General features: G+C 44.1%; 1 protein-coding gene across 1 annotated transcript in view; it reads left to right on the forward strand.

The window, feature by feature from the left end:
• The first annotated feature begins 268 nt into the window (after positions 1 to 268).
• LOC122621105 (Down syndrome cell adhesion molecule-like protein Dscam2) overlaps positions 269 to 27,673 on the forward strand; it is a 31,347-nt gene continuing 3,942 nt past the window's right edge. Inside the window, exons 1-28 of the mRNA XM_043798858.1 lie at positions 269 to 352; positions 5,941 to 6,235; positions 6,916 to 7,135; positions 10,329 to 10,471; positions 11,938 to 12,099; positions 12,368 to 12,517; positions 12,732 to 12,852; positions 14,221 to 14,338; positions 14,838 to 15,061; positions 16,676 to 16,803; positions 16,909 to 17,009; positions 17,388 to 17,592; positions 19,470 to 19,601; positions 19,674 to 19,823; positions 19,918 to 20,063; positions 20,500 to 20,635; positions 20,955 to 21,074; positions 21,454 to 21,606; positions 21,672 to 22,194; positions 22,543 to 22,753; positions 22,909 to 23,164; positions 23,254 to 23,397; positions 24,110 to 24,418; positions 24,495 to 24,650; positions 25,001 to 25,180; positions 25,454 to 25,828; positions 26,228 to 26,353; positions 27,029 to 27,344. Of these exons, the coding sequence (XP_043654793.1) occupies positions 6,196 to 6,235; positions 6,916 to 7,135; positions 10,329 to 10,471; positions 11,938 to 12,099; positions 12,368 to 12,517; positions 12,732 to 12,852; positions 14,221 to 14,338; positions 14,838 to 15,061; positions 16,676 to 16,803; positions 16,909 to 17,009; positions 17,388 to 17,592; positions 19,470 to 19,601; positions 19,674 to 19,823; positions 19,918 to 20,063; positions 20,500 to 20,635; positions 20,955 to 21,074; positions 21,454 to 21,606; positions 21,672 to 22,194; positions 22,543 to 22,753; positions 22,909 to 23,164; positions 23,254 to 23,397; positions 24,110 to 24,418; positions 24,495 to 24,650; positions 25,001 to 25,180; positions 25,454 to 25,828; positions 26,228 to 26,353; positions 27,029 to 27,344 (5,045 nt within the window). The 5' untranslated portion in view covers positions 269 to 352; positions 5,941 to 6,195. The remainder of the gene's footprint in view (positions 353 to 5,940; positions 6,236 to 6,915; positions 7,136 to 10,328; positions 10,472 to 11,937; positions 12,100 to 12,367; positions 12,518 to 12,731; positions 12,853 to 14,220; positions 14,339 to 14,837; positions 15,062 to 16,675; positions 16,804 to 16,908; positions 17,010 to 17,387; positions 17,593 to 19,469; positions 19,602 to 19,673; positions 19,824 to 19,917; positions 20,064 to 20,499; positions 20,636 to 20,954; positions 21,075 to 21,453; positions 21,607 to 21,671; positions 22,195 to 22,542; positions 22,754 to 22,908; positions 23,165 to 23,253; positions 23,398 to 24,109; positions 24,419 to 24,494; positions 24,651 to 25,000; positions 25,181 to 25,453; positions 25,829 to 26,227; positions 26,354 to 27,028; positions 27,345 to 27,673) is intronic.

The following is a 27,673-nucleotide window of genomic DNA, read 5'->3' on the forward strand; positions in this document are numbered from 1 at the left end:
GAGAAACGAGTCCAGAATCGCTACCCAGTCACAAGTCCATAAAAATTTACCGTCTATGCACTGCGTATAATTTATGGCCGCGATTCGTTCTCCTTTCTCCAGCGAATGCTGGAATGCCTTCCTTTTTTTGCGGACCACCTTTTGGCAATTGTTGAATGCAGCCGCAAAATCTGCCATGATGTTTTTTTCCGCCGTCTAGCATGTGTAAGCTGCCAGACATATGTGTTAGTGTTCCGGGCAAGCTGCCAAAAATAATAAAATCACCATCCTATGTCAGACGACTTCATATGAGCGAGGGATCCTGCCGCTACTGCAGCCAGGACGAAGGATTTCAGAGCTGCAAGATAACGAGGTAATTTCACTGAATGATTCGCAGTTTTCGCCGCTTGTTTTGTTGCTTAGTCTAAGCAAATTGAGCTGCTCGCTTGGCCAACTGGCCAACAAAAATTGGTTTGCTTTTTCGGCATGCTTTCTCGCATTTTCCGGTTTTTGGTTTTGGTTTTCGCTTTTTGCTTTTTGCTTCTGGGATCCGCAAGCTGTTGAATTATGCATTGCCCGGAGATAAGCTGGAAATGTTGCACAAGGCTGCCAATTTCAGTTCGACCGGCCATCGGAGACCTTGGCTGCGGCTGTGGCTTTGTCGGTGGGGTGTCCATTAAATTTTAATCTCGGAAAATATTTGTATGCAGCGGGTGCGACTGTGTAGCCAATCTTGAAGAGTTATCTGGGATAGCGGGTGCACAAAGGAAAAGGAATGTGGTCAAGGGAAAAATTTACATTTTATTGGAAATTCTATTCGATTCGGTTGAGTTTCACAAAAAAAAACACACCTTTTTTCCCATTCACCCGAGTGCTACTGCATTCTGCAATTCTGTTTGCTGCCAGTTGGGTTTCTAGCATTCTAGCATTTATTAAAGACTGCAGTGCTGAAAGCGGATACAAATTTGCATATTTTTGAAAAGCATGGCTCCGAGGATTCAAAGGATTCAGAGGAGTCAGATTTTCACTTTTCATCCAGTCCACTGAACTTCCCAGAAGACATAATCGTCGCTGTCATTACAGCTGCATTTAGCGGTCTCATTACGTCTTTATGTCTTCCACATTCACGCTAAATTACTTCCTCATTCGACACCTCCAACTGCTATCAAGCGGAAAATTTTAAAGAGTTGTGAGCGGAGTTCGCTGGCAGCGCTTGTACCAATTAAATTTATTTGTCAGACGAGCCAGCGATGTCACCGCCATGGCCAACGTCCTCGCAATACACTCAAGTCAACTTTATTCATAATAACAACAAGTACCCCGTGCTGCACGACAGCAGCCCGAGTGCACTGAAAAAAAGAGTAGCAACAAAAATTCTCGACAATTTAAGTAATTTTATTAGTAGCGGACCAGGATATGTTTTTTTTCTTTCTAATGCCTTTCACTTAAATGCTAAAGAGGCTTGTCGTATGCAAATCTCAATGCCGCCTGGAACACCTGAATTTGTACTGTGCATCCAACAGCGACTAAACAAAGGCACTCGAAAACGCCAGAGGGCCAAGAACAAAGATAGAGGGACACAGCCCAGAAAGCTCGGGGGTTTGTCAATGTGACAATGCAGCATCGCTGAACCGCTGGAGCCGTTGGAGCCATCGCATCGCAGATATATGTACGGGTATCTGTAGAATCCGGATCCCAGGGGACGGTTGCAGCGCCAGACGGCGAACAATAGAAAGTTGCCATGGCAGGAAAAATATGCGCGCCCATTACATTTTGTTGCCGTGCCTCATTTTTCTTGCTGGCCTTCTAGACAACCGCTGTTGTGCCCGAATTGATGTTATATAAAAGGTGGCCAAACATTTGTAGGGGCACGCGATATCGTGGACGGAAGGGGGACGAAGCGGGGCGTTTTCAATGGGCCGGGCAGGGCGCAATGTTATTAGGTGGCTCGTCGCCTTTGCATTTCCGGTGGCCCGTCCCCAAGCACATTGAAAGAAATTGTAATTAAATTGAGAAAAAAACGGGGCTTTAAATTGTATATGGTTTTTGTTTAGCAATGCAATTAAATATTCTCAGAAGCTAATTAAAAGTTATTTTTTGTGTATATTTAAAGCTGTTTGTTATGCAATTTGCTGGCACCGCTTTATTATATCAAAATTTACCATAGCTGTTAATTGAATAAGCTGAATAAAAAGCGCTGTACACAATCTATATATATGTAAGTTTTTCATTGAATTCCATTTCGTGCCCTATCCATTTTGTATTGAACATTTCAAACCAGTCAGTCTGTATTTTGCTTCGAGTGTAGTCTTAGCCTCGTTTCAGTTCATCCTGAACTATTGTCCAGGCTGGGAGCACGTTGTTCCAGAGTCCGTTTTGTTTCGCAGCCGTACTTGGAGCTACAGCCCGGCCATTTACTAGTGCCGTGGTCCGCGACGGATGCTCTTTGACTTGCGGCCAGGAGCCTTTGTTGGCTATAACCAAAGAGTTGCACTTCAGTCTCGGCGAGTGCAAATGGATCCATTGTTCCGGGCATTTCGCATTAGGCCGGAGCACGGGGATCCAGCCGTGGGTGCTGGCAACAGGAAATTGCTGGCGCTGCGAGGAGGGGGAGGGGGGCACGGCTTTAAGTCACCTTTAAACCCCGGCTGGCAGGAAGTCGGGCATATAAATTGCCAAGCTGTCAACCAGCGCTAAATGCAAACACATCCGCCCCAAAGTGCTGCGAATATGTACTCTACTTATACATGACCGTATATGCAACACCTTTTGCATGCGAGAACAAAAAGAAAGCAAACACTGCAGGTGACGAGCATTAAAACGATTCAACAGCTCCGTCTCAAAGCAAGAAAAATTATATTGCTTAACGCCTGCACCACTGGCACCCATCAGCCCACCACTTTCCCCCACCTTCCAGTTGCAAGGACCAACTCCCACTCCTCTCACCGGATAAGGGCGTGGCAGTGGCGGATGCAGCAACGTTTAACCTCAGCCAGGACATGAGAGCTTCACTGAAAAAAACCAATGTGGTTGTCCCCCGGACTTAAATTAAGAAATATACAAGCCCGGTTACAGTTCAGATTTGTATTACATACTGTGGCCATATGCGCACTGATTTCCCTCAGTGTTTTTGGGATCAGGGGGTGATTTTCGCTCGACTGCCTCGGCAACACATGAAGGCATGGCCATGTTGCCTTTGAATTGTTGCCGTCGCTATTGCTATTGCTATTGCTGTTTGTTGTGGCGTTCCGCACTTAAAGCCTTTCACGCCACACAAATCCTGGAGTGGGAAACAGGAGGTGTGAAGTAAAAATGAAAACATCCACTCGTGAGCTCAAGGTGCATGCTGAGCAAAGGACTCCCAAGGAGATTCAGTTGCATTGGCGAGCTGCAGCAATGGGAAGTGCCCTGTTTTCGGGGATTCCATTGTGCAGGATTGATTGCCTGCTACGAATTGTTTCCACGTTGGCGGAGATGAACCTAATGTTCCTAATGGATAAGTTCAATGCGACGGGGAATAAGGAGCTTTATATCACCTAATTGGGGAGGCTAAGGGAAAATGTCTGCACCTTTCGGCTTTAAATGTAACATTGATGAACCAATGTTTCCTTTTTAAGAGATCACTACTTTATTGTTAGTACGTTTAGTTATGACCGATTCGATTCACTTTTAAAGATATTTGCTTACAGTCAGTTGCTATGTACTTTAAATTCTTGTATTAGCAAGTAAGTAGTGAAACGGGGATATTTAATTAAATCATTTAATTTTAAGCATTTTAATTTTTTGCAATGGATTTTATGTTAGTCGAAAAAATTGCGAAACAGGGAAACGGATAAGCTTGAAAAGTTAGATTCCAAATGTTTTATTCATTGTCAATTAGCGAAATGTTGGTAGCAACCGGCACGCAACTGCACAACCGCCGAATTCCCATAACTGGATTATCAAAACAAATAAACAGGTTTATAATAATGCCACACATCACACCGAAGTAAAATAAACAAGAGCTCAACTGCGCCAAACGGCAACACCCAGTTACAAAAAGCTTATATAATCCAGAGTGACACAACTAAAGCGCCGTCCACATATTTAGTGTCAAATTTGCTGACAGTTAGCAGTTATGACACCCGACACACAAGCCAAAGTAATCGCTTTGCGAGGGCGCAGGATGAAGGATGAAGGATGAAGGACGTGGGACGAAGGGTGCAGGATGTGGGGCGGATGCGGCTTGTATCCTGTCAGCTGAAGCTGGTCCACCTCCGCCGGCAAAAGGATCGCGAAGTCAGACAGTTGGACGGCACAAAGGCGTGGAAAATAAAAACTCATTAAAAATAAAGAGCTAACACCAGCACACACAGTCTTTTCCCTGTTCTGTGTGTGTGTGTGTGTGTGTGTGTGTTGGTGCGTGTGTGTGTGTGTGTGCTTTGCAAGGACTCGGGGAAGGATGCCGTCCAAGTGCTGAGCAAAGAAACGAATTGCTCGTGGCAAATCGCTCAACAAAAGACGCTGCCAGAATAAACAAATCATTTCAAATTCTCAATTAAATGCAAACAGCGCTGCCTCCGCCCATATGTGCCGGCTAAAAAGGTGTCAAGTTGCAAACATTCAAAGAACTCTTCAGTATGACCCTCACGCCTACTTTCCCGCCCCTCTGATGTCCCAGGCGCGCTCCATCCACGAAAATGCACAGCAAATTACGGTTTGCCATTACGTAACTTATTAGTTTTACATAAACTCATTAATTTTACATAGCAGTTTCTGCACTTGATTTTTGTTAATAGGATTAACAGATCATCAAATCTAAATTAACCTATCAGTGGCCAAGCATCACTTTCGAGTCTAAATTCTTTTAGTCAAGCTCGATAGACACATTTTTATAATCCGAAAACGAACTTGAATGCATTATAAAATCCTGTCCTATTACTCGGATTTCTCGCACTGTAGAACCCAATGCCTGTCGATTGTGTGTAATGGGTGTCATGATGATGTTTATTTAGTCGCTGGGCTAAGTGCCCGACTGGCTAAGGAAACAGGAAAATCGAGATGGGCGGCAAAGGATTCTGCTCGGCGCTTTTCGCCAGGCTGTTGAACCCCTGCTTCTCGACCTCAAAACATGTTTATGTCTTCTTCATTGTAGTCGGCAGCTCGTGCGAGGGGAAACTTGGGCCGTGCCATTCGAAATAAAATTTAATGATGGCAAAAGTCATTCATTTCGTATGCTCGCTCATAAATACACGTTAAATGTATTTGCCAAGAGCTCTACAGCTCTACAGCAGTGCAAACGCAGGATTTCTCTCCATTTATGTGTACTTCGGATGTGTGTATGTTTCTGTATGCGAAGGTTGCTTCTGTTGGGGGCATTACGAGGATAGGAGCTCCCCAATTCACAGGACTCGTGTTGATTTCTCGCCTCTGTCGTCATGTGTTTTCCACTTTCGGCATATTTATATAGCACTTTGTGTATGCTGTACGTCGAATTGTTGTAATTGTCCTTTGCATTGTTTACTCAGCTTTAGTGGGGAATCGCTGAAGGGCGAGCCTCTGCAGCGAAAATCATTTGAACTTGACATGAAATGTAAATTAGATTTTGACAATGTCTGACGTCCTTAAATTTGTAATTTGAATTGCAGCTAACACTGCGAACTCGATTCCAATGTGCAATTAATTATGAAACAAATTGTATTCTATTGTAGACATCATATTTTATTGTTGAAAGTACCTAACAACTTCAACACACACGTAACGAAATTCGACGTAACGAAATCCTTTTGAGCGTATTTATTTTAATTTGACTCCAAGTTGGAAGTCCATCCAGACTTGTGCAACATATAATTCCCGAACTAACTTATTTTGCTTTAAAAATGCAAGCTCTTCCATTTTCGGCAGCCAAACAATGGAAAGGATAACATTTTCATAATGCATATGTAAATTAAACTGTTGGCTTTCATCTTCCATGTATTTCAGGTGGCTGAACAACATCAGAAGCTGAACTGAAAATTTCCAAATAGAAACAGAAATAATAATAACAGCAGCAAGGGCTTACACAAAGGCCAAATATAGGCAAAGCCACGTAGAAAGAGCAGTGTACGTTCATATTGGATAAACAAACAAGCCCGGAAACAAGAAGAAGCTGCTGCATAACTGAACTAAACTAAACGAAACGAAACGAACCTAAATTTAATTTTCTACCACCCACACATTGAATTTTCATGCAACGAAATGAGTTTATTAGAGCCTCCTTGTCTAGTCCTGGAAAAGGGTAAGTTTTAAAGCAAGCACACCTCACACTGAGGTTATTTACTCCAACAAAACTAATATGCATGGCTACACTGCACCTTTAAAATACTTAAAGAAAATGTGCGAGTTCATAAACAAAATAAAAACATATATCTCAACTGTGTACATCATCTTGATGTATGAGAAGGACACAAGAAGCTATGTAAAATGTAAGAAACAAATTGAAGAGCTATTAATTAAGGCAGTGGCTGACTATTAGTCGAATACGCTCCTTGTGTCCCACATTACAAGGCCATTATTATTGTTTCTGCTCCAGCTGCAGTCTCCAACCAGCCACAAGAGCAAACAGCAGAGACTGCGTGTGTTTATCAAAAAGTTTGCTGCAGTTTGCAGCTTGCAGCCGCTAAACCGCTTTCCAAGTGGCTCGGCTCAGCAGTCAAGTGGCGCCCCAATGTGAGTCTGAATCCGAATCTGAATCAAGGGCTCGCTGGCGGCGGGTAAATGAAACCGAATCCAAATTAACCGCATTTATGAGATGCACTCGAGCTGCACTGCAACACACGCACACACACAATATATTCACATATACATATACACATATGCGGTGGAGTGCCGGCAGCTGCGGCGACATTAAAGTTTTAAACAAGCCATACAGCCACAATGTTGGTAATTAACCTGCCCCACCCCCTTTCCCCTTTCTAGCGCTGCTTTTGGGAGCGTTGCTGCTGGCCGTCCTCGCCACACCACTTCTGGCCACAAGCGGCTTACGGGTGCCCACATTCCTGCTGGAGCCCGCACCCCGGCTGCTCTTCGGCAACGACACGGGCGCCCAGGTGACCTGCACCGCCCACGGCAGCCCGCCGCCCCTCGTCACGTGGGTCCTCCGCGACGGATCGCTGGCCACCCAGGTGCCGGGCCTCAGGTAAGTTCCTGCGGTCTCCCCAACAATGCACTTGTCAAGTAATAAGCGGATGCCAGTCTCCACTGGGGGAAAAAGTGTGGCTCTCCGCTTGCCACTTTAATGGTCGCTTGGTGTAACAAAATTAGCACTTAGAACTAGGAATTATATTTCCCTGAATTAACAGAAAGTGTCTTTGGAAATACATATCAAAGCTGAAATACAATATATATAGAAATTAGTTTAAAGTATCTGTTGAGTTTTTTACCAACTACATTTACATAGTTTAAGGGCTTACTATTTTAACTAAAAGGGTGAATGCGAAACCTAAGTAATTTTCCGAATATATTTAAACAATTTCTTTGTGTGTACCGTTATTGCTGCGAGTTGGCGGTTACAAGTATGTGTCGTTTGGCTTCCTGGCGGCGGTTTCGAAAGTCACACTCCTGCGGCTTCAGTTTTGCGGGTTGTCTTAATGTTATATTTTCCGAATTGCTTCGTTTTAATTGACATTGCGCAAAGACGCCGTCGCGAAAAGCTGTGAAAATCAATGTTAGCAGACATTCGTCTCCCCCTCCCCTTCCTCCGTGGACCTCATCCCATTTGGTGGAAACATTTTCAATGAAAATGCTTGAAAGGCAACAAGAGGAGCACTGCGGGGTACCAGACAAAAGATGCACTTTTGGTTTTGCTGCCTGGAAAAGCCAAAGAATTACACAAAAGTAATGCAAGCAAGTTGCCGACAGAGCAATACTCATGTACACACAGGCGGGGTCAAACAATTAGCACTCAATATTCCTTTCGCAACGTATATCTTATGTAAGGTATAGGTCCTCGTGGTTTTACCTATTAAAAATATTACCTCTGTAAAGTTTTTTTACGCATATAAACATCCTTTTCGTAAAGTAGTTACTAATATCTTAGTTGAAGGATAAAGTATATACATTAAGGCCTACTTATAAGAGCTATTATTTTGTCCTTGGGTGTTTATCCCTCTTGTGACTTTTTCTATATACTGCGTCTGCTAGTGACATGTGCGCTAGCATTTAAAATATTAAAAACGCAGACGTTCGCGGATGACAAGTTGAATGGGAAAGTACACACGCGTTTAGCATTAATCACGGAGAGTACATTAGTTTCTCGCACAAGTAAGCCTTAATTTGCGGTTATTTTGTTGAAATCCATTAGTCGAGGCAAAAAAATTAACGCACTTTACCCGTACTTTGCCGGACTACGGATTTTTGCTCAAATGAATATATGGGAACTATTTGTTTGGTTTAGAGCTCTTTGAACAAATTGGCGCTGATCCATTGAACGGGCTCTTAAACAGATTATTGCACAACGAGAGAAAATAATAATCAAATATGTGAAAATAACAGACAAACACATAAAGCAGATAAATCGTAAAAATAGCGCACGACCCAAAAATAAATACGGAGATAAAAATGTATAAACTCACCGCTCGCATATGGCAACAAATTTACTAAAAGAATTTTTATGTTTCGCAAAATGAAATGTCATTCCAAATACGTGATCTCGCACACATAGCCGCGTCCGAAAACCGGGGATTCCACACAACCATACGATATATATATGTATATATATTTTTATATATGCATACGGGTATATGTCGACAAGGACTGTCAGTCTGGCAAACCCGAAAAAGCCAAAAAGTAGACAAAACTGAGTTGCGATGGCAGTGCATAGAAATGAAACAAAATTTATTTTAAGCTACTAAAGAGCATGGCTGAGTTCAAGTGACGAGTATATAGGACGTGTACTTATCTACTGCACCGACGGTTGGATGGATGGACTGGCTCCGGAAAATGGAAAGCGGACAGCGCAGGGAACATGGAGCCGGAGTATGGAGCATAGAGCTCGGAGTTATCTGGCTCTTTTTTCAGTGTGCTCCATGCAAACGCAATAGACGTAAACAAATTGCTGGCACTTAAACATTTTTGAAAACAGCGCTTGATGAAGTTTTCCCTTTTTCGGTTGATGTTGGTTTGCTCGTTGTCCTTCGCATCAGCATTCAGTATGCCACACCAGGACAAGCCAGCCAGAATCCCATCCAGCTGCACCAGGAAAAATTGTGTTAGTTTATGATGATCTATGCTGAACGGTGTAAACATTATTCGTATTCACTGCAATACATTTTGGTTTTAAATATTTGGAATCATGTAAAAAAAGCAAAAAAACATTATGATAAAGGTGCCACAACAGATCTTTGACTTTGCCCTACTGGGACTTCAAAAAAGCTGCAGCATACTCTTAGGAAAAGTTGGCGCTACCCTCGTTTGCATGGGTAATATAGGTAATATTAATTTGAAGGAATTTGAAATGGAAACTGGAGTTTCTTTATGTGCACTCATCGTTGTCATAGCTTGTTAGCCCGTATGCAACTGCAGTTGAGATGATTAGCGGCACTGAGACTGCATCTGCATTCAGAGTGCAGAGCAGTGCAGGAATGAGGAGTTTCTGCGGCGACTTTCCTGACTTGTGTGATGGGAGGTTGATGTGTTTTGGGCTGATCCAAAGCCAGAGAGCTAATCAAACGCATTTAAGCCCTGCGGGGACTTAAAGTTTGATTTCGAAAACGATGTTAGGCAGCATTCGGAGTCAGAAGCAAGCCGCAATGCACTGGCAACTGGATGACAGCAGAGCAACCGAGTTATGTCAGAAATTTCTGACGGAATGTAATTTACAAACAAGTTAAACAGATTTTAGCAACAATTTCTTGACGTCAGTTTGAGGTAATGTGGAAACTTCTCATAGCATTGTTAATTATTTTAGTTTAACAGCAAGTAAGAGCCTTTTAATTTTAGTTGGTTCTACAAGTTTTGTTTAGCAACTTCATCTACTACAACTATTTGAACTAAGAAGGGATTCCTAAGAATGCAGGTGCAATGCTTAGAAGCTTACCATAGGCCGTTTCGCATCATTTGAGATCAACATGCACACATCCGGCATTAAGCTTATTGCATTTTTATGTAAATTCACACTTTGCGCCCCTCGTACTTTTTGCTATAAAAATACAAGCCAGCAAATGGCAGCCACTTTGCTGTCGCTTTTGTGGAGCAAATTTGTGCGCCACGTTCGCCATTCCCAAATGCAAATAAATAAATAAATATGTAGAAGAAAACCTCGAAAGAATGTGCCCACTAAAATATTGCATTTCGCCGTTCGCCGTTCGCCGGCGATGCTTTTGTACTTGCAGGAAAATATCAGGCAACGGCACCCTGCACTTCCCCCCCTTCCTGGCCCAATATTATCGCACGGATGTTCACGAGGCCACCTACAGATGCCGGGCGAGCAACGAGGCGGGCACCGTCCTCAGTCGAAATGTTCAGGTGCATGCAGGTGAGTGTAATGTACTTTAGTGGAGCCATGGAATGGATCCTGGCCTGGGAGCGGGCGGAGCGCCAAGTGGCTAAACGCCCATTGGCGTGGAGTGCGGAATGCGCTGCCATCAGTTACATTACTCACACTGGAGCCTCGGGCTGAGGAGAGCCGTGCTTCCAGCTATGGATTATACAAAGAAGTAGCCAAACAACGGTTAAATATATACCCAAATACACATTGCATTAAAGTCCAAACACTATTTCGGTTTTGGATATCGGTTATTTTATTATACGCCCCTGGAAACCTCTAGGGAAAAAGAGAATGTCCTATAAGGTGCCTTCTTATATTGTCTCATATAATATTTTGTCTCATATTGTATTTTGTAAAACACACGCTCAACTGTTGAGAGTGGTGTAGTTTTTAGTTTTATAATTCTAAAGAATACGTTCTGGCTGGAAAACAGCCAAATTGGCAAAACTTACTGACAGATAGATAGTGTGCATTGTGTTGACAACATTTTAAAACTGCTCACGTTCGTTGTGCTGGAATTCTTTACGGCTCTGCTTTCTGGCAGCCCTTGGGATGTCACCTGTGCGCCACTTTTCTCCACCCTTCTCTTCCACTTCATGTAGCATTAATATCCTGAGTCCTGCCAGTGAGCAGTGATCGATGCGCCAAACTTGGACAGCTGCAACCTTCTCGAGGCTCTCAAAATTAACTTAATTATTTTATGCACTCGCTGTTTGCGCTGCCTCTCAGTGTTTGACCTCGAAAACGCAGCACGTCGGTCGAATTTGCACAGCCTGGCCTTAAGTAAACCCAATTCCCGTCCCGGCAATCCAGCGCAATACCCCGCGGGGCCCACAGAAAAAACCAACGCTGCATGATAGTCGCTTAAAATCTCATTCAATATTTACACTTTGCATTTTCCATGTGTATCATCTGTGTCGCTCCGCTTTTCACTCTGCCAGTGCCGTCGCTTTTCCTTCGAGTATTTTGGCTGCTCTTCAACTTCCGCTTTGCATGTAATTTCAAGCAATTTCATTCATTTAAACGGCAGCCATTCTGCATTGTTCCCCGTTTATTGGGCCCAGCTCCATCGGGGCTGCCAGCCATGGATTCCGCTGCCCGAAAGCGTTTTATGCGCTCATCTGTATGCGCAGTTTGCGCCGGAGAGCAGACAGCAGACAGCAGTCCTGCCGATTGTTGACTTTAGTTCCCCAATCCAGCACACACAGCTGTGGTCAACAGAATAGCAGCAAAATAATAGACAGGATATCAAGCTATCAAGCTATTTTGGGCCATTGATTTAAAGGCTCATGAGATGATGACATATAAATAAATTGAATATTATTCTTTCAAAAAAGTGAAACGAAAGCTATCTCTATTTTGACAAACGCAACTATAGATTCCGCCCAGTCTTTTTCTGATTTCTGCTACTACTCCTGTAACTGTTGCGAGTTCTTTTTTCTTCGCTCTTCCAGTGGTGCGTCGTCAATTCCATGTGCACGTGGAAAACACTGAAGTCTATTTGGGAAATTCGGCGTTGATTAAGTGCGCCATTCCGGAGTATGTGCGGCCCTATGTGCGCGTGGCCAGTTGGCATCGCGGCGAGGAGATACTCCTGCCGGATCTGTCGGATGTCGGTGAGTGTTGCCACATTTTAACGGCGGGGGAGTTTATCGGCAGCTGAAATTTATGTGCCAGCGATTCGGTCTTGTTGCTCGCCAGCAATGAAACTGCACTTTTTGCTGCAGCATTCACGGCTGGTGGGTGGCGGGTGGCGACAACGGGCGGATGACATTTATTGGCGAATGTTGCGTATACGCAGCGGGTGCCGGGCGGCGAGCTTTGATTTTTCCTTGCTATTGTCATCTGCCATCTATGTGACCTGAGTGTATGATTTCCGAACAGCGGGTCGCTATGTGGTCCTGGCCGCCTCCGGGGATCTCTATGTGCGCTCCGTGCGTTCGGAGGACGGACTGATGAAGTTCAGCTGCCTGGTGACAAATACACTGAACGGCGAGCGACAGCGCAGCGATGCGGTGATGCTGCAGGTCAAAGGTGAGTTTCAAACCATATTTGCACATGAGCTTAATTAGGATCCTGACCTGTATATATGGCCTGTAAAATTACACTTTTTGGCCAGTACGAAGAATAAAATCAAATTATTTAATAATTCGGCAATAATTGTGTATTTGTTAGAAGTATCAACATCTTTTCGAGCCGAGTCTTAAGTGATAATTCTCTGCTTTATTCATGCCGTAACATTCCACAGAGCTAAGCAAGAATCTGGCACCTCGGACCACCCAGAAACCGGTGATGGAGATTCACGTGGAGCGTGGAAACGACGTTCATCTGCCGTGCAACATCCAGGGCAACCCATTTCCCATATTTACGTGAGTCCACTGGTTTCCAGGCCGAAATGGCCTGGTGTGCTTTCTGTGGGGTGGGAGTATCTGTATCCAAGTGTCTACGCAGCTGGCAATAAAATAACATCACGAGGTTCCGGCTTGGAGATTATAGACAGCCCTTAAGTGCATTTGAATGTTTGCCTGGGGATGCTGGTTTTATTGCATATTAGGGACTGATGTTTTAGTGCTAATTAGGTGACTTCATGGATGAAACGAGGCCATGTGCTAATAGCGGGCAAAAAAAACAAACTAATAAAGGCACAGACTGGAAAGCCAATCCGGACACCAACTCGGTATTCAAGTAACTTGATCTTGTTTACCCACTCACAATGGATTGACTTAGAGGACCCAACTTAGAGGACCCAACACTTTGTTGGCCAAACAATAAAAAGCTATTTTGGTCCACAGAAGTTGGGCCAATAACACATATCAAGTATCCCCTGACTTAAGCCCTCCTCACAGATAATTAGCAAAATAAAACAGTTTGCAAGCACCTCAATAGGGTAGCATAACTTAACAGTCTGTTTCACTTAGCAGGGCTTATTAAAATTTCACGCAGTTCTAAACACTTGATGAGCCCCTCACGAATATATGTATGTAAGTACATACATACTCGTGTGTATGTGTGGGATGTGAGGGACATTTTCGCAGCCGGGACGCAGACAGCTCGAAAATCAAAATACACAAGACAAACAAGCGAGGAGCAAAGTTCTCGGTGGGAAGACCTAAATGCTGAGCCAGACGGGAAAAGTGGCTGAAATACTTCGCAAGGGAAAAGGGGAGGAAATTCCCAGCTGATTACTATAATCGCAGAAGAAGGGCGATAATTTTGTTTTCGGCATAAGTTCAGGCGTGGCTGGAATAACAAACTAGGTTCCTTGGTTTTATTGATTTCGTGTGTGATTCTGTAACTGATTGAGTTTCCAGCCTGTGTTTGCTGTAGAGAAACAGAGTTTCGGGCAAATAAAGAGTCTCTGTCCAAAATAGTACATTCATTTAGTAAGCCAAAATGCAGTTTGTCTTTCTCTTTAGGAAATCAGAAACTCATTTAAATTTTAGATTAGATTACCTATTGCATTCGGCAAATGGAATAAAAATGTTTATTATTTTCAATTCGAAATCTGTTAGTATCTGGCTACAATTAGGCCACGTTAGTGTAAGCATACCTGAGGGAAGTATTGAAGTGCAGTGCTCCTGAGCAAATAAAATCAAGTTTACTGCTTTGAGCTAGCCAGCATGTGAGACAGATACTGTTTGCAGATACAGCTCGCCCAAATTTAAATCAATAAAGAGCTCGTGCTTCGCAGAGGCTTTGCCAACCAGCTTTACATATATACTCACTCTGATTTATAGCTGGTATCGCGTTTCCGACTCGGCAGCCCTCTATCCCATACCCTCGTCACAGCGAGTGATACTTTCGCGCACACTGCTGCTCATCAAAAATGCTGACGAGCGCGATGCGGGCAAGTGGGTAAGTAACCGTCCAACTGTCAACCGCTGACAATCCGCAACGCGGGGTACTGAATACAGTCGAGCCTCGCAAAGCCGAACAGTTGGCTCTTGCCTTAATACCAAAAAGAATATTCATTGAATGGAAAAGCCTACAGATTAGGCAGACTGATTCCCCATCCACACAGTTTGAATTCAGTATTAAGAAGTGCATCTGATTATTCCTTGAAATTCCTCTTTCTATATTATTTCAATTAGTGTGTTTTGTATGTGTCAAGAGTGAAACATTGTAATCTAAGGTGTCTTTAATTGGACACCCTATTCCTGTGAATTTAAAGTTCGATTTTAATTATTCTCTAAATATTACCGTATATGCACTTTTAAATGTGTTATTTCCGTAAATATAAAAATGAGGCAACTGCCTCATCCCTAGACATTACTTGACTTAGAGGTGCGACTGTATTCCCCTACTTTTCCGGGACTTTCCCCTAATGCATCTGAATACCCGCGCCCCTTTGCAGATTTGCCAGGCCTCCAATCAGTTTGGGGAGCAGCGCATCGAGATCCGACTCAGTGTCAATTCGTATGTGTCGGTGCATATATTGCCGCAAGTTCAAATTGTCAATTCGGGCGGAACGGCGAATTTCAATTGTACGACAACGGGTTCAGCGATCGATGCCATCGACTGGCTGCACAACGGCAAGCCGCTGCAGGCGAATAATGCACTCACCACCGGCAGGGATAAGTAAGTATAGCCGGAGCCCGCAAATATACATACATCTGGAATTGGGTATTGGGTATTGGGGCTTTTACGGGCGAGCTCCGCCGGGGATTGTGCGAAATAGGAACAACGGGGCAGACAGACAGTCAGACTTTCGGACAGAAAGACGGACGGACTGGCATGCAACGCTGTATTGCCGATTTCGATTTATATCAGTTTTTCGCCAGTTGCGAAAAGCCTTCCGACCAACCGAAAATATGAAATAAAAAATGGAAAACAAACAGGAGCGTGGAAAAATCCATAGATTACACTCCTCCGTTGTTAGGGCATTTCGACGGGCGAAAATGTTTTATTGTTACTGTTATTATTATTACTATTGATGAACGTGGGTGGCGGCGAGCGTGGAGCTCTGTATTTTTACGCCACCCCCTTAACCGCAGTTCAGATTTCAGTTCAGTCCAGTCCAGTTCAGTTCAGCTCAGTTCAGTTCAGCTCAGTTTATTGTTTAAAAGCTTTGCGCTGTTTGGTTGGAAAACCATACCAGCATACAAAAAGTCTGTATGAGGTCAGTGCTCAAAAGATTTTGATTGTTGGCGCTGGTAATATATTATTTAAAATATTTGTGCACAGTTTTGCGTCGATTGGTTTTGCAATTAGTGTGCAGCATACCTCACAGCTGTCGAGATACATATTATATTATTTTTAATCAAGCTCTCCGCTCTCCGCCCTCCCCCCATTCGCCCCTTCTGACTAATTTATGCAAATCCTGGCCTTGCTTACCTAGGCCTCTGGGAAATCCTTTGCTTTGTGCATATTTTCGCCCGAATGGCCTGGACACATCTTGATAATTTAATGCAAATTACACGAAATCAGCATAATACGATGGCAGGGGCCTGGGCCAAAGCAAAACCGAAGGCAAACTAAATTCGCACGCAAAATTTGTACAGCAGCAGCTGGCAAACAATTCGGCCGGCAAAAACAAACATCGCATGCTCCATACGCATGTACATAGATACATACATCTCTATATATGTACATACATGTGTACCTAACATCGTATATAAAGCCATATCTACATATGTAAATATATCAGCTTGGCCAGCTGTTGGCCAAGGAAAACCGCCCAAAGGATAAGCATGCGAATCGAGAATGGGTAATGGGAGACCGAGCGAATCAGCATTACAAATCAAGCAGAAATTTTTATGCTTATGCTAATAAAATAAATAACAAATTTCGCCTGAACGATCCAACACAAAAGCACACAAGCATGCTTTGCACTCAAATAAAACAAGGGATATTCATTCGTCAACTTAACGTCAAACGAGATTTTTTGGGTGGAAACTTCAATATAGATTGATGGGTATTCCATCCTTTCAAGCTAACAAGCTTTAACAAACTTACAGAATATTTAGGCCTTTTCACGAGGGGCCTTTTAGGATCCTGCCATGTTTTTCTGTCAGTGCACTCATGTGCCTGTTTGGAGTGAGTTTATGGCAAATTGTGGAGCCCGCTGCCCTTTTTGCAGCGTTGTCAGTTTTCAGCAGTTGAGGCTTGCTTGCCAAGCTCGGCATTTTTAACACTTTTACTCCTGCGACCCTTAACCCCTGCGCTAACCTTAACCCCTGTTGTCGCCGGCAGCATACGCTTCCTGTCGAAGAGCTCGCTCCTGGTGCAAAATGTCGGACGGAGGGACCGCGGTGTCTATCAGTGCCTCGTGGAGAACCAACGCGCCAGTGCCCAGGCGATGGCTGAGCTGAAGTTGGGTGGTAAGTTGACAACGGAGTGCATAGTTTATGAGCCGGAGTTTTGGCATTTATCACGGCTTCGTTTCACCCCCCGCCCCGCCCCCCTGTTTTCACGTTATTTCGCAGACACTGTGCCGGAATTGATTTACACCTTCATTGAGCAGAACGTTCGTCCCGGGCCATTAATATCGCTTAAGTGCTCCGCCAGCGGCTCGCCGCCACCGCAAGTGAGTAGAGCACACTCTCCAATGCTTTATTGGCCTTATTATGCATCATTGTAACGCACAAGCAAGCACTGAGAGAAACGCATTCATAATATGATACTGCATTGTTTTGAACTTTATTTGTTTTATAAAAATAAAATGAACAAGATATTAGGAAGAAATGCTGTTAGCTAAAGAAGCTCATTTCTTCTTCATATCATTTTAATTTTGTATTTATTTATTTGAGTATGTTTTTCTCCGGCTGCTTATGTACACAAACTGATACCCCGGTTAAGCCCGGAAATTATTGCCCTCCAGCAGGAGCAACTCTTCGTGCTGCTATTGATTTTTGCGGTGTCCATCACCATCACCATCTCCACCTCCCCCTCCATCTCATTGCAGTTCGCCTGGCTGCTGGACTCGCAGCCCATCATGGACGTATCGCTGCATCATCGGTTCGCGATCGGGCAATTTGTCGATATGTCTGGCGATGTGATAAGCCATTTAAATATCTCGCACGTGCGACCCGACGACGGGGGTCTCTACAAGTGCGTGGCCAGCAACTCGATGGGCAGCGTACAGCACTCGGCCAGGTTGAATGTTTACGGTGAGTTGATAAATTGGCTCGGAAAATCAATTACCCACACCCGGCCGCCTTAATTGTGGCCCACAAAATGGGTTTCTGCGTCCGTTTTGTTATCGCAAAAGCCGCCGAAAGGCGTCCTTTGTGTGCTGGCCAAACAATGCAAATCACAAAAGACGACGAGTCTCTGGGCCGCGAACTTTGCCATCCAAGAAGCTACAAAATCGGCAATCGAAACGGCAGCTGATTGGAAATAATGCCAAGGCAACGAAACAAAAACATCGCGGCGAAAGGAGTGCAGGATATGGGGAAAATAACTCCGCTATTCATGGGGAAAATGCTTGGCTGCGCGTCAAAGAAAATCTCCTGGGGCAGAGACATTGGCAAAAGCAACAAGAAACCCGATGACGATGTTGCCTTCAGTCCAATCAAGTCGCAAGATATGGAGCACATGGATACACCAAGAAAAATCACCAAATTTATATTGCTATTATTGTCGTAACTTTTATGGCAAGTAAGCGACACCATTTATCAAAATGACTTTCCCTGCATCAAATATTCTGGCTTGTAGGGCATTTAAAAAGAAATTGATATTCATACCAACCTAAAATCAAATATTACCAATTCTCTGAGTGAACTGAAGGCATGGCTAACAAGTTTAGGAGTGCGAATTGCCTGGCGAATGCCTGAGTATCTCGCAGGATAATCACTGTCGCATCGGTGTACAAACTGCACAAATATACGACTATCAGACGATAAGAGGGCCCTCCACTTTTGCTTCGACGTCTGAAAGATCCGCATGACTGCCGAGCTTTTGCGTATTGTAAGCAGTTCAGAGAGCGTAATCTTAATGTGTTAATAATGCATAAGGAAGTGGATGTGGGACAGATATAAATCATACGCCCTATATGCCGAATGATTGATGATGCAGCAAAGGCAGCTTGAGTCTCGGTGTGCGTATACTTGATATTTAAGTGGGCGTGCGTATTGATGATAAATGATGATGTTTTGAATGCTGCCCTGCAGCCAGGAGATTTCACCAGAATCAAATTGAAAATCAAATTAGGTACCTACGGCCAGGGGTTGAAGATGCTGATGAATATGTGATTGAGTACATAGGACCGTCAATGGGTTGTATAGAAATATTGAAATTTAATCCTCCATAATGGACACTCAATAGTACTTTTGGCGCTGGTGGCTTAGCTCATCCTTCTATACGCGATTTTTGCCGGGTAATAATGATAAAATGATTTCGATTATGAACAGTTAAAGCCACAAGCTGATGCACTCCTGCCACGCCCACAGCCCACAACGCCCAGCCCACTCACACACTCACTTCGGCCTATTGAGGACTGATGAAGCCACAGGCTTCGGCTCGCCTGTTTAATTATGAATATTGCAATTTATGCAACGCATTCACCCATGCAACGAGTTGCATTAGCAGCACTAAAAATGCACAGGCACAAACACATGCGCAGCATCTGCACTTTATGTACTAGCGTCGCATGTGCGGCAAACGAATATAATTGGAATTATTCAGCATTCGGAGCGTATTCCCGCCTAATTGCATTTTGTAACTAATTTAATAAATTTCACAATGCCCCTAAATCAGCACACACACCTAAATAATGATCGAACTAGATGACTACAAACTATCTGCAATATGCACCAATTAGGAGTAGAGTAACCAATACAATAATTTATTTAAATTAAGGAACAAACTAATAGCATGTTTCTTATCTGGCTATCGGAATCTTTGGACGGATAATAAATTATCTAAAAATACTTCGCTACAAACGATATTAATACACATTTTGAATCAAATATTTATTAATTTATATAGTTTCAGTGAAATTAACTTGAACAGGCGCATAATTAAATTTGCCACTGCATACTTGCAGGACCTCCGTATGTGAGAGCCATTGGACCGATTAAAGCCGTTGCGGGCGAGGATATAATTGTGCACTGTCCGTTCGCCGGTTATCCCGTCGAGCAAATTAGATGGGAGAAGGCGCACCAGGAATTGACAACGAGTAAGACAAATGGCAGGGGCAGAGTGCAGAGTCCTGAGGGTCTAACACATTATTGTCCCACCGCACAACCAGGCAACCACTACGAACTGGCTTCGGTGGCCGACGGAGGGCAGCTGGTCATCAAGAACGTGGAGCCGGGTCGGGATCAGGGCATATACACGTGCATCGTCAGGAGTCGAGCGGGCGAGGAGGCGCGCCGGGACATGCAGCTGAATGTGAACAGTAAGTAGAGGGGACTGTCAGCTCCTTGGCGACGTCCCTTTTATTTTGCTCCTTTCGAGCGACATTAATGTCTGGCGGCTAATCGCTCATCAAGGTCCGCCCGTCATCGAGCCCTTCAAGTTCCCCAAGAATCTGCAGGAGGGCGGACGGGCCCAAATCACCTGTGCGGTCTCCTCCGGCGACATGCCCATCTACTTCAGCTGGAAGAAGGACGACAGCTCCATCCCGAGCAGTTTGCAGGTAAGCCTGTCACTCTGAAGTGCAACGAAAAAGTTTCCTGTATATTTTTGTCCTTGCTACTCCGGAAACACCTGGTTGGTGTTTTTTTTGCCAGCCTGTGTTTCGATTTTTAAAAGGGCTTACGATTGCAGCATTTGAATGCCACTTTTCATTAGCTGTTGCTTTTCTGTTCTCATTCTGCTTTTATCTTTTATCTTTTTGGTTATTTGGTTTTATTTTCAGCTGTTTAACTTTTTGAAAACTTTGCTTAGCAGTCGCTTTTTAATTTAATATTCTTTTTTGAACAAAGGGCTTTAAATTGGTAACGTATTGGAATAATGTTTTATAAAGCTTTGTATTTTAAATTTATTTCTCATGAACTCTTTAAGAACGGGGTATCCCATAGTCTGTAAGCTGCAAAGCGCCCATCTTACTTGTGTTTCTTTCAATTTACAAGATTACCGAGAAGAAGGAGGAGTTCTACTCGCTGCTGGTCTTCAAGGATATCAGTGCGAGGCACAGTGGCAAGTACACCTGCTATGCCAGCAACGCTGCTGCCAAGGTGAACTACACGGCTGAGCTGCAGGTGCGAGGTGAGTGGGCGGGGAGCCTGGGGAGGATTCAGGATTCAGGACTCTGGATTCCGGATTCCAGATGGGTTGGAATGCGATGCTGGGTGTGTGTGCCTGGGTCCATTGAAGCGATGCGCTGCTGTTTCTAAATAAATCACACAGGATTTGTGCGCCGTTGGCTGCGAAGTTTGCCCCTTTTTTGGGCCATCAAAACAAAGATACACATGCACACGGGTCGAGAGTTGTTAATTTTGTTGCCGTTTTCGTTGTTCTCTATTCCATTCCATTCCATTCCATTCCCTTCGTTACGCATTCGCCCTGTGGCCCGGTCACGTTTCAGTGGCGCCTCGCTGGAGCTACGAGCCCATGGACACGGCCATTATGCTGGGCAACACAATATCGATAAATTGTGAGGCGGAAGGATATCCGATTCCGACTATTACCTGGTTCAAAGGGCAGGGTAAGTTTGCCAATCGCAGTCCCAGCTGGCTTGGGACTTCGGTATACAGTTCATTAAATGGGTTCAAGGAGGCCAAGTGGATGCTTTCCTCCAGGAACCGCCCACTCGGCCTAATCAATTAAAATTTCGAGACGCTGACAGATGTATACAAAAAGAAAAAATTAATAAATTTGTTAAACCAAAAATCGATTAATTAGTTCACGCGTCTAAAATGTCGTTCAGACATTCCAAAAAATGTTAAACAATTATTTTCTCAGTTTTGGCAATGATTAAATACTTATTCGCATAAAATAGTTTGCTAATTTTTTGTACAATTATAAACTATTTATTATTTAATTTAGCTTGTAATTAAAAAAGAAAAACATTTTCATCTGTGTAGGCAAAGGGTCAAAGGACTTTAAGCCACTGAGTATGCGTAATCACTCGCTGCTATTAAATCTGGCGACGGACAATGACGAGGGTTACTATATGTGTCAGGCCACCAATGAAATCGGAGCTGGTCTCAAAAAGACCATTCGAATAAATGTGAATGGTAATAAAAATAAAAAAATTTCAGTGCGAGCAGTAATGGCTTAATAATTAAATCCGCCCATGTAGAACCCGCCCGATTCGAGCAATCTGCCCGGAACATCAGCTCTCGTCGCAACGATCCGGTGACCTTGGACTGCCATGCCAAGGGCGACGAACCTGTCACAATTGGCTGGACGCAGAATAATGGGCGCATCGACCTGAATAACTTCCGGTTTAGCATAGCGGAGATGAAAACGGAAAAGGGCGTGGACTCCCAGCTGACCATTGGCCACTCGGATCGCCACGACTCCGGAGTGTACCGCTGCATAGCGGAGAATCCCTACGGAAGGGCGGAGCAGATAATCTTCCTCGCTGTTCAGGAGCGACCAGATGTGCCCTCCCATCTGGAGATCTTCGAGGTGGGCTCGCGCACAGTGAAGCTTAGCTGGCGTCGACCCTTCGATGGAAACTCGCCCGTGCTCAGCTATCTGGTGCAGTACCAGGCTCTGAAGTACCTGCAGTCACATGGTTCCCTGGCCGCCGCAGGAGGGGATTGGAATGGGCAGAACGTCATCAACGTCAGTCTGCCGTCGACGAGCATTAGTCGCAGGTATGTGCTCACGCTGGAAATATTTTTGGCATCGCAGTTTCCTACACTTTAAAAATAGACACCTTATAGCCAATGAAAAGTATTTCATTATTATGTTCGCTCCTCGCCCTTATTGCCAAACTATCATTATATACAATCATACAATTTAATAAAAATGTTTATGATTTTGACTTCGTTTGACAATCACAATAATTGAAAGTCAGTAGTCGTCCGTTTAAGTTAATTATTACATGTTGACACAAACTCCCACTTTATCGAAAACATTTTCATAAAAAATAAAAGTGAAATATATGGCACTTAAGCTGACGTTCTTCTCTGCATCGCCCCTTTGTTTGCCCTTTGGGACAGCTATGACAGCGACCTGCGGGAGAGCGCTATTGTGGCAGGTCTGACCCCTGCGACCACCTTCCTGATTCGCATGCAGGCCATCAACGAGATCGAGCGGAGCGCTTACACCGAGGCCATTGTCCTCAAGACCCAGGAGGAGGCGCCCACCGAGGCCCCCTCCAATGTGCAGGTGCAGACGGGTGGGGAGAGCGAGCTGATTGTCACCTGGCAGGTGAGTGTCGTGTCCATTGATGTACTTATGGAAAAAGGTCGATTGGGAATCGAGGTTTTGATCTAGGAACGTTATTTGTTAGCTACTACTACTTAATAGTTATACCATTGTCTCCTAATTTAATTTGTATCTGTATCTGTGTGTTATAATGGCAGATCCCGCCGCGGGAGTCCTGGAACGGCGAGCTCATCGGCTACACAGTGAACTGCAGCGAAGAAAAGCAGAACATCAACTTCATCAGCGTGGTGAACAGCTCGCTGAAGTCCACGATTGTCAGCGGATGGGCGACAACTAAGGCGACGTTGAGGGGTCTCCGGAAGTACACCCGCTATGCGGTCACCATTCGAGCGATGAACAGTTTCGGCTCCGGTCCCTGGAGTGCAGCCATCTTCGGAACGACGGCAGAGGGAGGTGGGTTGAGTGGCTAATGAGACCGATGCGCAGACACTGTGCATACATGTATTGCAAAACGCGGCATGTGTATCTCAATCTCTTTCTAGTTCCCGAGGCTGCGCCTCAGAACGTCAACTGCACCGCCCTGTCATCGCAGAGTCTGAAGATTTCGTGGCTGGAGCCACCGCTGCAGTTCCACGGCGGCATTATACAGGGCTATAAAATTTTATATCGCCCGATTGTGCATCAAAGTGAGTATATGTGGCAAGCACAACTGCGGTCATAATTATAGGTTTAAACTATTAAATGATATTCCTTTAAAAGTAAAAAAAGAAATTAAATCATTCGAACCTTACGAAGGCATTTAAAAGAATTTATAGAAATTGCCAAAGAAAAAACTCCAATTTTAGTTCTGGCTGCTACTATTTCAGCCACCGCTGTATACCCTCACTTACTACAGCTGCGTCAGTTTGCAGTTGGCACTTTATGACGCTGATTTTGTTGATATTGCCAGAGCCTGAGAGCGCTGTGCAAACAGCTATGGATATGATACGATATCCAGGCAGCAAGATGTGCCAGGATGAAGTGGTCGAGGGAGGCGAAAGGGTGAAGAGAGTTGCTCAACTTTATTGGTTTTGGCGTAGGGTTCAATGGGTTGGCGCTGGGGCCCATTGATGACACTGCAAGTTGTTGATTTTGGCACTGATTTTTCAAATCTCATCAAATCAATAACGCCAACTGGCGATGCACGGCATTGGAGTGTTCGTTAAAATTAAGAAAGTTGCAGAGATAGTTCTGTTTAATTTTGAGAAAGGGGGTTAGGATGATAGTTTGTATATCAGTGCTTAAACAAATCACTTTTGACTTTGGAATATAGGAAACATACTAGATATATTAAATAAAATCTTTACGAACAGTACCTTAATGCAACATTTTCCTTTAATTGTTATTATATTCTGCCAGTTGATTTTCCCGCCAAGCTGGAGATCAAGCGCACGTCGAACCTGGAGACGTACCTGCATACACTACACAAGGCCAGCAACTACTCGATCCGAGTCCTGGCCTACACGGCCACTGGTGATGGCCTGGCCAGTCATCCGCTCTTCTGCCAGACGGATGACGACGTGCCCGATGCACCGGCGGCCATTAAGGCAGCAGCCCTGACGGCAGATTCGATTTTGATTTCCTGGCTCACGCCGAAAAATCGCAATGGGATCATTTCGCACTACACGGTTTATTCCAGGGAGGCGGGTCGCAAAGGCCAGGCTAAGAGTAAGTTTCAAAGAAATGGCGCCCAACGCGGGGCGCTGAAATGCATACGGTCATTTAATTTTTTCGCCCGGTCCAGCTCACATGGTGCGTGTCGACGAGAACGGCTATCCGGTGACATTCGAGTCACGCAGCCTGGCCGAGAATCAAATGTACGAATTCTGGGTTTCGGCGTCGACATCCGTGGGCGAGGGGGAGCCCACATCTGTGATTGCCCAGGCCACCAATACGCGAGGTAGGTTGCAGCCAGATAAATACAATATACCTACAAATGTTTGCACGCTTGCACTCGGAGAACGGAGAACCAGACAAGTTCGATTTCAATGGAATAAATAAAATTAACTTTTGCATAAAATATTATTTTTATATGTACGAGCAAACTATTTACAAAAGAAATAAACACTTTTCCGAGTGTACGTATATAAATGAGCCGGTAAATGTCGCTTTAATTAAAAATTGACATTTATTCAGCGTGCTGGCGGAAAGCCGCATCGGCCGCAACATTTTAATTTCGCTCACCTAACTAAATGTCCTGCCTTTCTGTTGTTCATTTTGTGTTTTTCCTCGGCGCTTTCCCTGTTTCAGCTCCCGCCCGAATCGCCTCCTTTGGTCAGGTGGTGCGCAAGGCTGTGGGCACTGGACTGGTGTTGGAGTGCCTGGCGGTGGGCAATCCCACGCCCCGCGCCCGCTGGCTAACCCGCGATCGTCCCGTCACCTTTAGTCCTTTTTACGAGGTGACCAACGAGGGCAACCTGAAGATTCACCGTAAGTGATACCGCCAGTTATTATGCCGTACTTGATACTTGGTACTTGATAACGAAATTTGAAATTGAATATGCTACATCCTGAAATTTCAAATATTACCAAATAACATTCAAATGATAAGTATCCAAATGATAAGTTTAAATTTGGTGGGGTGTCAAGACAAAGTTTATTAAAATCTGATTAAATTAGTTTTACTAAAAGTTAATAACAGGTCGGTTCTTCCGTCCTGAACATGTGCCACTGATTTTTCCATTTCCTCGTTACCCTTTGCAGGCGTCGAAGGCAGCCTCTCCGGAAATTATACATGCACGGCGAACAATCTGTTCGGCAGTGATGAGATCCAGTACCAGGTGATTGCGATGAAGCCACCGAGCGCACCGCAAATCATCGTGCAGTACGCTTCCGCCGACAGCATTCGCGTCAGCTGGGATGCCCCCGACGACGGGGGAGCTCCGCTGCAGGGATACACCATATCGTACCACACGGCCGGAGAGAGCTGGTCCATCACGGAGCTGCTGCCCGAGAATAATGCCTTTACGATCTCGGGATTGAAGTGCGGAAATCAGTACATTATAAAAATGTCCGCACACAACATGGTGGGCTCCGGGGTGGCCAGTGAGGAAATTAACGTCTGGACCAAGGGTAAAGGTGAGTCGGAACTGGATGGCAATTCCCAGTTGTCCTGTCCTGAATTCAAATTTCGTCTGTTGACCGCAAATGGCACTGGGCTAAGGGGCATACACTGAAAATGGCCAAATAAACGAATAGTTCCGAATTTTTGTTGGAATATTTTTATTACATTTATTAAGCATTAAATAATTTTATTAGGAGATCCAAGCTTAGAACTTTTGTAAAACTATATATATATTCTTGGATTTTTCAAAGATTTTTCAAAGGTTTAAAAACTCAAGTCGGAGACATTTACAAACTATTTTAATTAGTATTGCCATTGTGTTATTATTTAGTACTACTGTGATTATAATAGTACTTCCAACATGACCATTTTCCTTCCTTTATTCCATTAACATTATCGATTCCCATTCGCAGCCTCTCAAGCTCCGAACGCCAACGAACTAATTGCCACAAATGCGACGTGCGTGAATTTGAAGCTGTCATCGTGGCAAAATGGTGGCTGCAGCATTCATCATTTCTCCATCGAGCACAGACCGCTGGGTGAGTCCAAATTAGCATTGAATGCAAGGGTGGCCATTTCTGAATTGGGCGCCCCAAGTTTTTAAAAACTACGGATAAGCTACGGATATCTTGTTATTGCCGAAGAAACAGACAGCAACATTTTAAGAGCCCATATATAAGATGGACAGACATAACTAAACTCTATTAAAATTCGAAAATGAATTTGATAATTCATTTTAAATGTCATAGGACATTCGAAAAAACTGTTATATTTATTAAGAGGTGTAATGTAACAAAACTAATAATGCCTCATCTAAGAAACTTTAAAATATTCATTGACGATAATCTTTTACACCTATTCTGCAACACCTTTTTCAAGAATGTGCGCCTGCGACAAGCTTTTAATTAAAATTTGCAATTGCCTAATTAAGAGTATCCACGCGTCATCCTTCCGGCCACAAATGGCCTTGTGTCGCCCAGTTGCTGACGTTTAATTGGCTTTAAATTAAATACAGTTAATATAATTATTTTTGTTTTCAATTAACTGACCAATCTACAGCCATTTGTATTTATAAATATTTATCAAATTTATTCCGTAGTCCGTGCCGCGTGCAACGTGGCGTATGATGCATAATTTCCTTTTTTCCATCTCTCTTTTTCCGGAACGTGTTCGTGTGTACTTTGCGTGTGTTTTCCAACGGACATTGCCCCTAGGCGACATACGGTGGACAGTTGTCACTTCGGATATTTCGAATGCCGAGGAAAACCGTGAAAATTTAATCTTCTGCGACTTTCTGCCAGCCAAGTGGTATCAGCTGCGAATCTCTGCCACCAACGATGCGGGAAAAACGACGGAGCATTATCATTTCAGCACGACGAACATCGATGGCATCACCATTCCGCCGCCATCGGTTTTCCCCTCGGAAAACGATTTGATGAACAATCTGATAAACTCAACAAATCCGACCAGCGGTGATTGGTTCGCAACGCTAATTGTCGTCGTCATCATCACGGTTTCCATCATAACGATGTAAGTGCGTCCGGCTCTTGAGCGAATTGGGGAGGTTGGGCTGGGTGGCTCTGGATCCTGCACTTTTTCCGAGGAGAGAGAGGGAATTGAATTGGGAATTCAGGCCTGTGCAGGACGAAGTCGTTTGTCGTAATGGCTTGCGAATGTTAATTAAGGATTTATTAACTCTCTGGCAGGCGAATGAAAGTGTAACGAGCGTGAGCTCTCCAGGCATTATACAAAGATACCCCTTAATCCCCGAGTGAATTGAATCAGGAATTTTCACAAAAGGATTTCCTTTTAATTTTAATGGATACTCGCCCAGCTTATAGTTAGTCAGTAAAGTTATA

Source organism: Drosophila teissieri, chromosome 3R (assembly GCF_016746235.2).
Source record: "Drosophila teissieri strain GT53w chromosome 3R, Prin_Dtei_1.1, whole genome shotgun sequence".
Classification (NCBI taxonomy): domain Eukaryota; kingdom Metazoa; phylum Arthropoda; class Insecta; order Diptera; family Drosophilidae; genus Drosophila; species Drosophila teissieri.